At 34.9% G+C, this 13391-nt stretch overlaps 1 protein-coding gene across 2 annotated transcripts in view; it reads left to right on the top strand.

Moving 5' to 3' along the window:
* The first annotated feature begins 3789 nt into the window (after positions 1 to 3789).
* ATLIG4 (DNA ligase IV) overlaps positions 3790 to 13391 on the top strand; it is a 32018-nt gene continuing 22416 nt past the window's right edge. For both annotated transcript variants that reach the window (XR_014366023.1, XM_028223916.2), the window contains exons 1-4: positions 3790 to 4214; positions 6208 to 6299; positions 9837 to 9922; positions 10036 to 10172. Coding sequence is in view for 1 of the 2 variants with exons in the window: in XM_028223916.2 (XP_028079717.2) it covers positions 3870 to 4214; positions 6208 to 6299; positions 9837 to 9922; positions 10036 to 10172 (660 nt within the window). In the remaining variant the exon portion in view is untranslated. The remainder of the gene's footprint in view (positions 4215 to 6207; positions 6300 to 9836; positions 9923 to 10035; positions 10173 to 13391) is intronic.

Raw genomic sequence — 13391 nt, 5'->3', positions numbered from 1 at the left:
ATTGAACAGATAGTCAAAATATTTGAACAAATATATATAAATTTGAACAGATAGACAAAAAATTTGAATAGATAGAAAATAATTTGAACATGTAGATATAAATTTGAACAGATAGTTAAAAAAAGTTCAAGATAAAAAAAAGTCAACAGATAAATTAAGGGATAAAATTGAAAATAAAATGTAGGGGTGAGCATGGTCTAGATTGGTCTGGATTGGGGTAAAATTAAGATCAATCTGATACCTACGATTTCTAAAAAATTGGAATCAATCCAATTCGTTTAAATCGTGGGATCAATCTAAACCAATCCATTTAAACACGGATTGATCGGTTTAGGACCATGGATTCACATAATTAAATAACAAAAAAAATACAGAACATTTTAATTTCATAAAGACATAAACATAACATCATATTAGTTCTATAATAGTAACATGTCTTTTTATAATAACGACATACTGCAAAATTTAAACAACCATAAGAAAATTGGTTCCACTATAAGTATTTACAAATTAAAACTAAAAATTAACAAACAAAAGTAATAAAATAAGATACTATGCGAGTTTACGTTTGGATTTAAGTTTTATATGGAATAACAGAAGATACTATACGGGATGGTGTATAATATAAATATAAGCTATTTGTATATGGTTGAGATCGGTTCTAATTCGGAATTGTGAAATTCAATCCGAAACCGATCCGTGGGCTATGGATTTATAATTTTTCAATTCGGAACTGAACTATGAATTCAAAAAATCAATCCAAACCTACCAGATTGGACTGGATCAGATCGGATTATGGATTTCACGAATTCCTTACTCAATCCTAATAAAATATCCTTTAAAACAAATAAAAGAACTTTTCACTAAACTATCTCATAAATGGTAGATCTCTCACCAATAAAAAAATGTTCACAGGACCTAATGCTTTATATCATCTTTAAATTAGATTTATCACCAATTTACTCATATATTATTAGTTGTTATTAATTGTGTAATAACTACATATAAATAAATGAACCAATGACAAGTATTTATATAGGATGTGATATAAAAAAAAAAAAAAAATTGGTGACATATAACATTTTTCTAATATAAAATTTATAAAAATATTTTTTAGCATAATATTTAGAGTGACAAATCAAATATATATATATTTTTTTTAAAAAAGGTAAAGAAAATAGTGATATAAAATTTCAAGCAATTACTTAATAAGATTATATTGAAATATACTTTCTTTTTTTTATTAGAGGTATAAGTATAATTTTTCAAAAGTTGAAGGGAGGGGGGCATGTGACCCCCCTAGGCCTCACGTGCCTTCGCGACTGGTGATGAGACTTATTACATCAATAATATGCTGATACATGAGGTGTTAAATGTGATATAAAAATGTGAACTACTCGTTTAGCATAGCAAATTTTGGGGCTAAAAGACTATTTTAAGCACAAAAAGAATAAGTTAAAAAGTCGATAAAACAAAATATCACATCCAAACCATAATCATTTAATTTTTTCTCTCATAAAAGTCAAAAAAACTAAAAAGTCTAGACTTTTTAGCCCCAAGCTAAAATAACAAAAAAGTTAAAAAATCAAAAAGCCAACCACATCATAAATGAACCCTTAATCAAGTTATTTTATATTCATCATTATAAAACTCTCAAATCTTGAAATCTAAATTTATAAATAATACATTGTTAGGCGGGTGAAGTACTAATAAATCCCAATTTGTGAACTTATGCACTAGTTAGTCATGTGTTTTTTTTGTTAAACCAAAAGGTCATAAAACAATCAGATTGACACATTTGTCTTCTTCCATGTGCTTTTTTATGTGTTTAATGGGGGTGAATGTGAAATTTTGTTGTGGGTGAAATTACAATTTTAGACATAAAGTGCACCATAGGCATTTTTTGCTTTCCCTTTTTTTGATTGAATGTTTGATCTGCATATTGAAACATTGTCAAGAAACATTCTTACATTAAAACATTTCCATATTAGGGGATTGGAACACTAGATATGATTGAGGGCTTTCCAGAGAGTTGTTCGCATAAATTCCATATTTGTATATTCGAATGAAACCCTAATTTGAGGAACCTTTTTGCCGACGGACCACCTTCAACAATAGTCGATCAATCTTTACTAGTGAGGAGTTGACGCCGTCGTCTTCGGAGACATACATACAGATACATTGGACAATGTTCGTCGCCATACACACCGATTACGTCATTGCTGTAATTTCAAACGTCAACAATGAAAGGCGAAGGTGTGTTATGTTTTACACTTTAATTGTTGATGCGTGCTGCAATTTGTTACCCTTTATTTGTATTCAATTTTGATTTTGTGGTTTGAGTCGTCGTTTCATGCCCTAATTGGTTGATGTAATATGTAATGTGAGATTTAGGATAAATTTAACATTGTGCTTTTGATATATGACGATTCACATACATCGAATGTGTACAATTAAAGGTGATGTTCATATGGTTTTAATGTTATGATATTGTGTATTGAATGTTAATAGTTAGAGTTATCTATTAGTTTATGGTGGAAGGGGTATGTTGATATTATTGTGTATATTTATAGTCGGAATAATGCTCTGTTTGGATGTAGGATATGCATTTTGTTGTTGTGGTAATTTATACGTGTGGGTGTTGTTAACATCATCCATCCAATACAAGCAATGGGGTTTTGCGTCTCGACATTGATTGTGCATGTTGGTTTTAGAGTGAGATCGACGGATACATAGTTATGTTTCCCGTGCGCCGTACCAATATGTTCAATGTGGAAATATGTTGTGTACTATAAGTGTATGTCTTGCAGTATGGTATTTCATTTCGTAATGTTTGTGATTTATGTTGGACACGTCGTAATATGCTTAGTGTGTGATGTGGTACGTCGTGATATTTCCCAAAAAAAGCAAAATTGATTCTCATGTTACAAGAAAACAACATTAGCAATTGAAACCCATCCATCCTATATCACTCTACAAAAATCAAATACACAAAAATGAAAATGTAAAACGTTACCCTCTCAATCATTACACACAAATAAGTAAAAAAGAATTCACCAAAATCATAACAAGAGTATGTAAACTCCACTCATGCCAAATTAAAGGAACATATTCCTCACCAATTAAATATGATCAAATGGTTTATAAGAAAAAATACAGAACTAAATTGATTATCATTCCCTAATTTAAGATTTATCGATAATTTCTCCCGGTTAGACTTCAAATTTATAAGTTCAAAACGAGCATTCTACTATTTTACCAAATAAGCTATTATGTAGCTTATATATATGGGGGTGTTTTGGGAAGATAAAGCTAAATTTTTTGACTTTTTTTAAAAAAAATGTAAAAAATATAAGAGATAATATAATTCAAAATAAATTAAAAGTTGAAAGATGACTTTTAACTATCTTTTCAAAATAACCCATATATTAGCTAAATAAGTCAAATAGTTAAAAAATTATTTGTCATCAACTAAAACAAAAAATAGAAAAGAACCTCAATTTTTCCGTTAACAAAAAATATCACTTTGTTCGATTTGTAATTTTTAAAAATAGTTTTATGATTTTTTAATTTAAATATGTTTAAAAATTACAAATTCTGTACAATTTAAAAAAATAATTAAATATAATAAAATATGGAATTTTTTTGTATTGGATGAATTTTGAAAATAATATTTATAAATTTTATGTATTTAGATTAAATAAATTTAAAAATTAAAAAAAGATTAAAATTTTTTAAAAAACAAAAGAATTCAATAAAAAACCAAAAAAGCCCCTCCTTCCTCCGTAAGCTTTCTTTCTCACAATTTCAAACTCTTCACTTCACAGAAGAAGAAGAAGAAGAAGAGTACTAAAAAACGAAGCTTGAAAATGGGGGATAATACTGATACTGATACGAAGTTCAGCGTGATGTGTAGTCTCTTCACATGGATGCAGAAGACCAAAACATCAACAAAAAAGCGATCCAAATTCCGCAAATTCATCGACACCTATTGCAAACCCTGCGACTACTTCAGTGCCATCAGGTTGATCCTCCCTGGTCTCGATCGAGAACGCGGATCGTACGGCCTCAAGGAGTCTGTGCTCGCCACTTGCCTCGTTGACGCCCTCGGCATGTCTCGGGAGTCTGAGGACGCCCTCCGCCTCTTCAATTGGCGGAAAGCCGGCCCCAGGGCTGGCGTCAATGCCGGCAACTTCGCCCTCGTTGCGGCTGAGGTGGGTTTTGTTTTTGGTCATTGGGTTGTTTCAATTTCAAGTATATAATTTCTAGTTTTCTGGCTCATTTGGTTGTTTCAAGTATGTGAATTGGGCAAATGCGGGTTTTCATGCAATTTCAAGTTTTCTTGCTCAGGTATCTGCATTGGGCAATTTTAAAATGTGGCTTTTTATGCAATTTCAAGTTTTTTGGCTCAATTGATTGTTTCAAGTATCTGTATTGGGTTATTTTAAAATGTGTGGTTTTCATGCAATTTCAAGTTTTCTGGCTCATTTGGTTGTTTCAAGTATATCTTTATTGGGCAAAGGTGCGTTTTTCAGGCAATTTCAAGTTTTCTGGTTCATTTAGTTGTTTCAAATATCTGCATTGGGCAATTTTAAAATGTGCGTTTTCAGGCAATTTTAAGTTTTCTGGCTCGTTTGGTTGTTTCAAGTATCTGCATTGGGCAATTTCAAAATTAGCTTAGGTATGAATTAGATATTTTATGCATTTAGGTCTCGTTTGGCAAGTGCATTTTTTAGTCAAAAAGTCAAAAAATTACTAAAAAGTCAAAAGGCCAACAATCTATACAAAAAAGTCAAAGATTTCATTTTCTCTCTACTTTTTACACATCTTTTTAAAACATATAGTTTTTTTTATATTATATCTTAGCTAAAAAGTCAAAAAGTTACTAAAAAAATATGTTTCCAAACGAGGCCTTTGATTTATTTTATTTTATTTATTTGAATTTTAAATTTATGGGATTTCAAGTGTTCTTGGTCATTTTTGGTTGCTTCAAATATCTGCATTGGGCAATTTTAAAATTAGCTTATTTACGAACTAGGCTATGAAAATCAACCAGTGCAATGGGCTTGTTTGGTCAGCTGTGTAAGTATTCTTTTTCTAATCATAGTATCTATCTACCAAGTCCATCCCTTTACTTGTTAATGTTCCAATTTTTAAGTTCCCATGTGTACCCTACTTTATTGGTATAGTTTTTTTTTACCCATGGTCGTCGATTAAAGTGTGGGAACCCTTGCCTACTCCTTGCCACATCCTGGAGCTGGTGCCAATGTGGCGTGTGCATATCACTTGGAGGGAGCCGCCTAGATAATACTTTCCTATTTAGAATATGTATAATTTAGATATATGTTTTCTATTACTAAACCCAAAAAAAAAAAAAAAAAAAAAAAAAATCCGTATGCACAGTTTCATTGTGAGGTGTAATTTTCCAACCTAATGGGCCATACTATGAAAGTCTCAGAGAGTGATTGATGTCCTGATGGGTTGGTTGTCATGGTATCCAACTCGTAGTCTGGTATGTATTGGAATTTTGAAATTGGATTCTTGTTGTTGACATGAATAATTTGTCTTATGTGTCCAAAACGCAGTGCCTGAGGAGTGGGAGTGAGAGTGACAGAGTGTCATTCCTTTGGAAAAAGTTGTGATTCACTATAATTGCCATTCAAATGCCAACCAGAAGTCTTATTTACTTGGGTTGCTTCAAACGCAGATCTCAGTATGAGATTGCTTGGTATGTTGTAACAATTCATGGAGTAGGTTCTGTTGTGAAGTTTACTAATTTGAAAGGTATAAAGGCTAGTTTGGCATGTACTAAATAAGTCAAAAAGTCAAAAAGTCACTATCTTATTTAAGTCACATCATCTTATTTAAATCACATCACCTCTCTAACACATCACATCAAACCCAACCCAAACCCAACCCAAACCCACCAATAAGTCAAAAAGTACACTTTTTTAGGACATCCCAAACCAACCCTAAGTTAGATCGATTATTCAAATTTATATTGTATGACAGTTATCTTGTGAAAGCACATGGATCCTTGAAACCTATACCTCAAGTATAGTTGTGGAAGGTATCTGCTTATCTCTGAGAGAACAAAATAAAATAAAATAAAGGTCATTCCAAGTGTCTATATGGTCAGCATATGTACATGTCAAATCCTGTGGATTTGGTGCTCTAATAATTCATTTCCGTGTTACTTGTTGACAGGTGCTGCAACGCAGGCAGGGCATGACTTCTGGTGGCCTAACCATTAAGGAATTAAATGAGTTGCTTGATCGCTTGGCTTCAAGTGAAAATAGGTAATCCTGGTGTTTGTAGCCATTTTATTAGAGTTGTTTTTTGCCAAATGATGAAGAGCAGTTTTCCATGTGCATTTGTTAACTGAACTGAACACCATTTTTTTGGGTATGGGTATGCCAATTGCCAAGTTAGAATTATATTATACAAGGAAATGTATTTGTCTGAAAAGAGAGCTCTTAATTTTCGATTAATATAAACTTTGGCATGCATGATAGGTATGGAAGGAGCATGTCATCTGATTGTCAGATTTATGAAATGTCAAAATAGCAAGAAGCCATAATGGGGGTGTAAGAATTAGAAGTTTTACCCCATTGTTAAGTTGATTGTTGGTTTTTCTAAAAGCCCTCTGTTAGTAAAAATTGTGTTAGCCCCAAATCGACAAGATCAAACAATAATTTAAACCAACAATCCAACCAAAGAAACCATGCAACTGTGTAATTGATTTAAATGCCTCAAAAGTATGAGGGCTTCTCTGGAACAATTGACAGTTACAAAGTAAACAAAAAGTAATTCCAAGATGAAACTAGTAAAGTTCACAAAAGTTTACAAGGATATGAATTATAGAGAAGCTACCCCTAAGTTATAGAACTATTCCTAAGTCTAAAAGCTACTACTTCTTTGTGTTGTTGATGATGTCCTCTCCTTAGAAAATCTCTGGTTTTTATATCATCCTCCTTTTTCTGGCCCATGATCGCATGACTCTGAACATGTAACTGGCCCTGCCTCAATTGCTCTTGCAATTGCCTCCTCACTCCAAAGCCTTCAACCTTCCTCAAATCCTTAACCTTCCCTGTCGAACTACTCTCCCTCCATGTTGCCACATGTCCCTCAACATTTTAGGCTTCCCATTGACAGAGAAAAATCTTCATTCTGCACATGCCCCTTTTTGCAAGCCACCCACTAAGTCCATGACTTAGTCTGATAACTGCTCCACCATTTCCAAGCCTTCAAACTTTAACAATTCTTCATATTTCTTGTCGAACTAACTTTGCTCCACACTGCCACATGCTCCTCATCATTTTGAACACTAAATCGCAAAAGAAAACCTTTTCTTCACAAACCAATTTTCCTACAAACTGGCCCACTAAGCTAGCAATTGGCTCTAACTTGTAAGTGCTCCATAACTGCCTCCATGATTTCACACATGTAATCATCTCCACTATACCATGTGACCCTTTGATCACAAACTGATTTGTACACCTATTGATAAGGAATTTTAGCAAAAATAGGTGCAAACCCCCTCCCAGATGGGTTGAGGGTGGCTTGACTTTTCGATGTCATTTTGTCATTCTAAGGTTATCAGCTTAGTTATACCCTATTCCTTACTATTACAACCCATGTTAATTTTAGTTTCCACATTCCCTTAGCATTATTCTTGATGGCCATGCAGTTTTTTCTCATCATTATAGGTATCAGTCTTCATTATGCATGGCCAAACCGTCTTTTTGGTCTTTTCTCATTGTTTCTCCTATTGGTGTTATTTTTTTGGGTATGTTTATTTGGGTTTCTGTTCTATCTTGCTTCACATCCATCTCAACATCCTCATAGACAATGCTCCTTTCTATTCTTCCAACACTCTTGAGGATCATGGCTGGTTTTATGAATTATAACTATTGTGTTTTTTTTTTTTTTTTTTGGTTTTGTTTTGTTTTTTCCTACTTCATGGCATGGCCAAAAAAACATTCCTCTACTAAAACCACCTTTCTTCAATTCTATTCTATGAGCACCATCTCTATTCCCTCAATACCGATGAGTAATCGAGTGTAGAATGGGAAGGTCACTTTGCTTACCTATCTCAAACTTTCTTGTTTTTAGAGTTCCTCTTCAAAATTTTTGTATTGGTATCAACCGTTGCTTTAGGTTTTGGATTTTCCATCAATGAAACCAATGTTCTCAGTGAAGAGAATAAGCTAAAGAAACTCATCAATGCTTAATGCTAATTCTTGATGTGAGGTCATTTGATTGGAAATTCATTGGCTTTTCCTATGATTTTTGTTAGTATAGTCACCATGCCATTTCATATGTCCTTTATCTCAACAAATCTATTTGTCACTCCTTTATTTTCTAAGATCCACCATTATTATATATGTTAGGGCCCCTGTATCGGCTTCTCCAAGTTTCTAACAATTATGCGATCCTCTCTCTCTCTATTAGTGTCGTAAATAAGCATAGAACTGGCATGATTTACCTTATTTAGGACACAAAAATGTCATGGCTTTGGTGGTGTTTAATAAAGTTGAAAATTAAGTATTGAAAATAGAATGCTGAATTTTTTGAAAAATTGTTTGATAAAAATTTAAGTGCTGAACTAAAAACAAGTTATTTGATAGGTATAAAATCAAATTTGAAATTTATTATTTTCAAATTATATATTTTAATTTTTACATTGTGGTGGTGGCGGTGATGGTGGTGGCGGCAGCGTGGCAGCGACGGTGGCATGGTAGCGTTGATGGTGATGGTGGAGTTGATAGTAGTAACGATGGTAATGGTAGTAGAATGGTGATAGTATTTATGAGAACAATGACAATGGTGTAGTGGTGGCAGTGGCGGTGGCATGATAGTGGTGGTGGTAGTGGTAGTGGTAGTGGCGGCAGCGGCAACAAGTTTATAATAGTTTATATCGATACCTATATTTAGTATTTATAAATTCAGTTAGTATTAAGTAAGTTACATATGACTTAAAATTTTCTTAAGTTTTAGCCTGCACTTTAGGAAGTATTTAAAATTTTAAGTGATATTAATTGTAGTTATCAAACATGCTTAATTGATTATCATTTAATACATTCAGTTTTAAGTACTGAATCAAGTTATTAAACACTATACTTTTCAGCTTATGCTTGAATGGATTCTTTGATTTGCTGTTTTAATAATCGCCGCTTACTTAATATCTCCTCACCATGATTATGAGACTTTATCATCTACATACATCTAAACAAAAATTATATTGACAAAGCCATATATTGTTATTATTATTCATTTCATATTTGGATTTTATTTTTTAATCTTATTTTGAGCTAATTTATTTGGTCTCTAAGAAGTATGAACACTTCTAAGAAGGTAAAAGTTTAAAACAATAAAAGTTTGAATAAAATATCTAATAATAAAACAAAAACAATGTAAACTTATTCTTCTCCTTTAGACTTCAAAAATGATTATTTTGATTTAAATATTTATGGATATATATAATAAATATAAAAAATTATATATTTTACACGTGCACTCTACATGTCAGTGTCCTACATTTTTTAAAAATTTTCTTGTCGGCGTGTTCATGTCGTGTGTTGCGTCACATGTCTGTGTTGTGCTTCTTGGTTTGGTCTTAAACAATTGTGATGCGTGTAAATTTAAGGTGCTAAAACATCACTTTATATTTTGCTTTGAAGCATTGTATAGTTTTGATGCCTGTAGGTTTCTGGATTGATATTTTCCCTATATCACTCTCTTTCTCTTTCTTGTCTTTGTTTTTCTTTTGCACCCATATTTTAAAAGTAATATCCCTATTTTCTACTGACCATCCTTTTAAAATATTGCAACAGGGCGGAGAAGACTTCTGTTCTTTCTGATCTAATCAAGAAAACTAATGCACAGGAAATGAAGTGGATTGTAATCATAATTTTAAAAGGTTTTTCCATTTTCTTATCATGATTTTATGTTGTTTACCTTTGTAGCCTGTTCAACCAATAAGCTTCTCCTTTGCCCTCTCCCCTCTCTGCCTCCTCTCTCTGGCCAATACAGATCTGAAGTTGGGAGTTAGTGAGAAGAGCATCTTTCATGAATTTCATCCAGATGCTGAAGACTTGTTCAATGTCACATGTGACTTAAAACTGGTTTGTGAGAAGTTGAGGGATCGAAATCAACGTCATAAACGTCAGGTTTGTTCAAGTCTTGGATTGAATCTCCTTCTTTAGCATGTTGCTGTAGCCAAGAAAATAGTGTCTGGTGTGACCTTTTGAACATGTTTTGTCGGACCATTAGTGTGTCACCTTTGTAAATTTGGCGTAATTGTATTTGTGAGGTGAAGCTTTAGAGTAATTTGTAGAAATTTAATGTATAAAGAGAAATAGAGAATTGTATTATTGATTGATTGTGATGATTCTGTATTAATATATTACAATGATTCATGGTTCCTATATATAGAAGTGGATTTGGGTAGTAGGTGAGGAGTAGGTGAGGGTAAATTGGTGGTAGGTGTAGTAGGTGGTAGTGGAGGTGGTAGGTGTGGAGTGTGTGATAGGAGTGTGTGATAGTGGAGGTGGTAGGTGGAGAGAAATTCTAACAGCCCCCCGCAAACTCAAGGAGGATAGAAACTAACCAACTTGAGTTTGAAGAGAGGAACAAAACAAGAAAATACATAAAAATAAAAAAGGATAGGAGACACTGTATGGTCGTGTCAGACCGTTGTAGAAAACAGTTTATGGGGTCATGTCGGACCGTTGTAGAAGACAGTTTATGGGGTCATGTCGGACCGTTGTAGAAGACAATTTACGGAGTCTTGCTGGACCCTTGGAGAAACTAACCGGAATTAATGTCGGGACAGTTTACAGAGTCTTGTCGGACCCTTGTAGAAACTAACCGGAATCTATGTCGGGACAGTTTACAGAGTCTTGTCGGACCCATAAAGGAGCTAACCGGAATCAATGTCGGGACAGTTTACAGAGTCTTGTCGGACCCTTGAAAAAGCTAACCGGTATCAAATGTCGGGACAGTTTATAGAGTCTTGTCGGACCCTTGTAAAAGTGGCACCCTCAAAAGGTGTGCCCAATTTTGTCAAAAGGCGTGCCATCAAAAGGCGTGCCCAATTCATCAAAAGGTGTGCCGGACATGATGGCGAGGCACGTGGGCGCCTTGGCTTGCGTGCCCGTTTGTCGGCTGGTGGTAAGAGGCGCGCGATGCGCGTGGCTGCCTCGACTATTTAACCAAGGTTGAGGCGGAGGCTGTGCAAACCAGTCTGAAACCGCCGAAAATCCTTTGAAAAAACTCTTCCGTTTCTGAGAAAGAGATTCTGGAACACTCTGTTGCCATTCTGTCACCAACCCTTCCGAACATTACCAGTCTGAAATTGCTATTTCGCTGAAACACTTAGCAACCCAAAAACATGGCCTCTTCTTCCCGTCCAGCTACCCAGAACCTGCTCACGCTCTTTCCAGAACTGAACGAGCCCACAAGAGAAATAACTGGTGCGGTGGCCAGTGAACCTCAACCAAACACCCCGGAGTTTGCTCCGTTGAACTTTCCGATGCGGTCGGTGGAGCAAAGAATGGCAGTGCAGTCGGATGTGGAGGCAAATCAGTATACTCTGAAGGCATGTGTGGAAAGCATGACGGCGGTCACAAACTTGTCGAACCGGCTGCAGAGTAGGACAAATGAGGTGCAGCATTTAAACTCCCAGCTGGCTCTGCTCCAACGCATGTATAAGGATGCGCGAGCAGAGATAAGTGTGCTAAAGACAGAAAACAAGGAGCTGAAGCGGAAGGCCACCGTGATGTTCCGATTTGGAGGGCCTCCATATGCTGCAGTGGAGGAGCAGGGAGTGAACGTGCTCAGTGGAGTGGGAAACACGGAGGCAATACCGTCAAGGACCGCCCAAGACGGAGGCAAAAAGAAGAGACCTGCAGCAGAGTAGAGAAGAAAAATTCTGCCTATGGATGTGGTTTTTTTTTTTTTTTTTTTTTTTTTTTTTTTTGATGTAAAATAGTGAACGGGGTTGATCCCTGAGATGAATAAAATATGGTGTGTTGTGCAAATTTGTAAATGATTTTGGGTTTTGTTTTGTTTTGTTTTGTTTTGTTTTTTTTTTGTTGTTGTTGTTTTTTTTTTTTTTTTGTGTGTGTTGGAAATGAAAAAGAAAAGATAAAAAAATAAAGAAATTGGAGTGGAGTGCAAAAGGGAAAGAGTGACGCAGCTGTGTCAGGAGAAAAAGAAAAAATGATATGAGGTTGTGCAAAAGTAATATATGATAATAAATATATACATATATATATATTATATATATAGTAAAAGAAAAGAAAGTGGAGTGGTCTTGGTGGATCACGTGAGTAACCTTTTTTTTTTTTTTAAATTTATTTATTTATTTATTTTTATTTTATAATTGGTTTCGCAAAAAAACAGAAAGAGTGGCTGGTATATATATTATATATCTAATATATTGGAGAGTTGGGTATCAGGCTCTGGCAAGGATTCTTTCAGCTTTTCATCAAGAACCACAACCGTAATATGTAAGATATATAATATATATACATATATCCCATGCGCTGGAGAGTTGGGTGTAAAGTTGTGTGGGTGGAGAATAAAGAAAAGAAAAGAAAGGGAATCATGTGGTTGTATTCTGAATTGTTGCCTGGGTGGAGAATAAAGAAAAGAAAGGGAATCATGTGTATAATTAAAGTGGGTCTAGGGAGAGAAAGGGACCAGAGAGAGAGAGAAATCGGTCAAGTGAGATTTGAGATTCACCAACTTGATCAAAGAATGTGAAGAGCGCATTACAGAGGAAAAATGGTGAGGTACCCAGTCAATCGCTGGATCAAACTTCAACTAGTGTTGCAGGCAAGTGTCGAGCTGAACATCATTACGTATACAGCTTTACTTGATGGTCTATGTTAAGAAGGGAGGATGAAGGAAGCTGGAGAAGTTTTTAGAGCAATGCTGAAAGCCAAGGTAGCTCCAAACCAGCAACTCTATACTGTCCTTGTTCATGGGTATATTAAGGCAAAACAGATGGAGAATGCCACTGTTATCTTGAAAGAAATGAAAGGAAAGAGCATCGAACCAGATTTGTTGATGTATGGAACTATCATCTGGGGTCTCTGCAAACAAGACGCTTGTTGATGAGGCTGAGAACTGGTCCTTCGGTCACGTCCGAAGAAGCCCCTCCCGCCGCAGCCATTGGAAGGAGATGAGTGCTTGTTGGAGGTTTTGCTTTGGCGAGGTATGTGTAAAAAAATCTTAGCGGACTAGGTTGAGGTCCGGCGGGCGGCTAAGGTGAGGTTGCCGCCCGCCGGGGAAGCGAAAATAGTAGGTTCTAAACCTGCTCTGATACCATGTAGAAATTTAATGTATAAAGAGAAATAGAGAATTGTATTATTGATTGATTG

Source organism: Camellia sinensis, chromosome 4, assembly GCF_055761805.1.
Source record: "Camellia sinensis isolate YWXY chromosome 4, ASM5576180v1, whole genome shotgun sequence".
Classification (NCBI taxonomy): domain Eukaryota; kingdom Viridiplantae; phylum Streptophyta; class Magnoliopsida; order Ericales; family Theaceae; genus Camellia; species Camellia sinensis.
The sequence above is the reverse complement of the archived record's forward strand: the minus strand, read 5'-3'. Positions and strand labels throughout refer to the sequence as shown.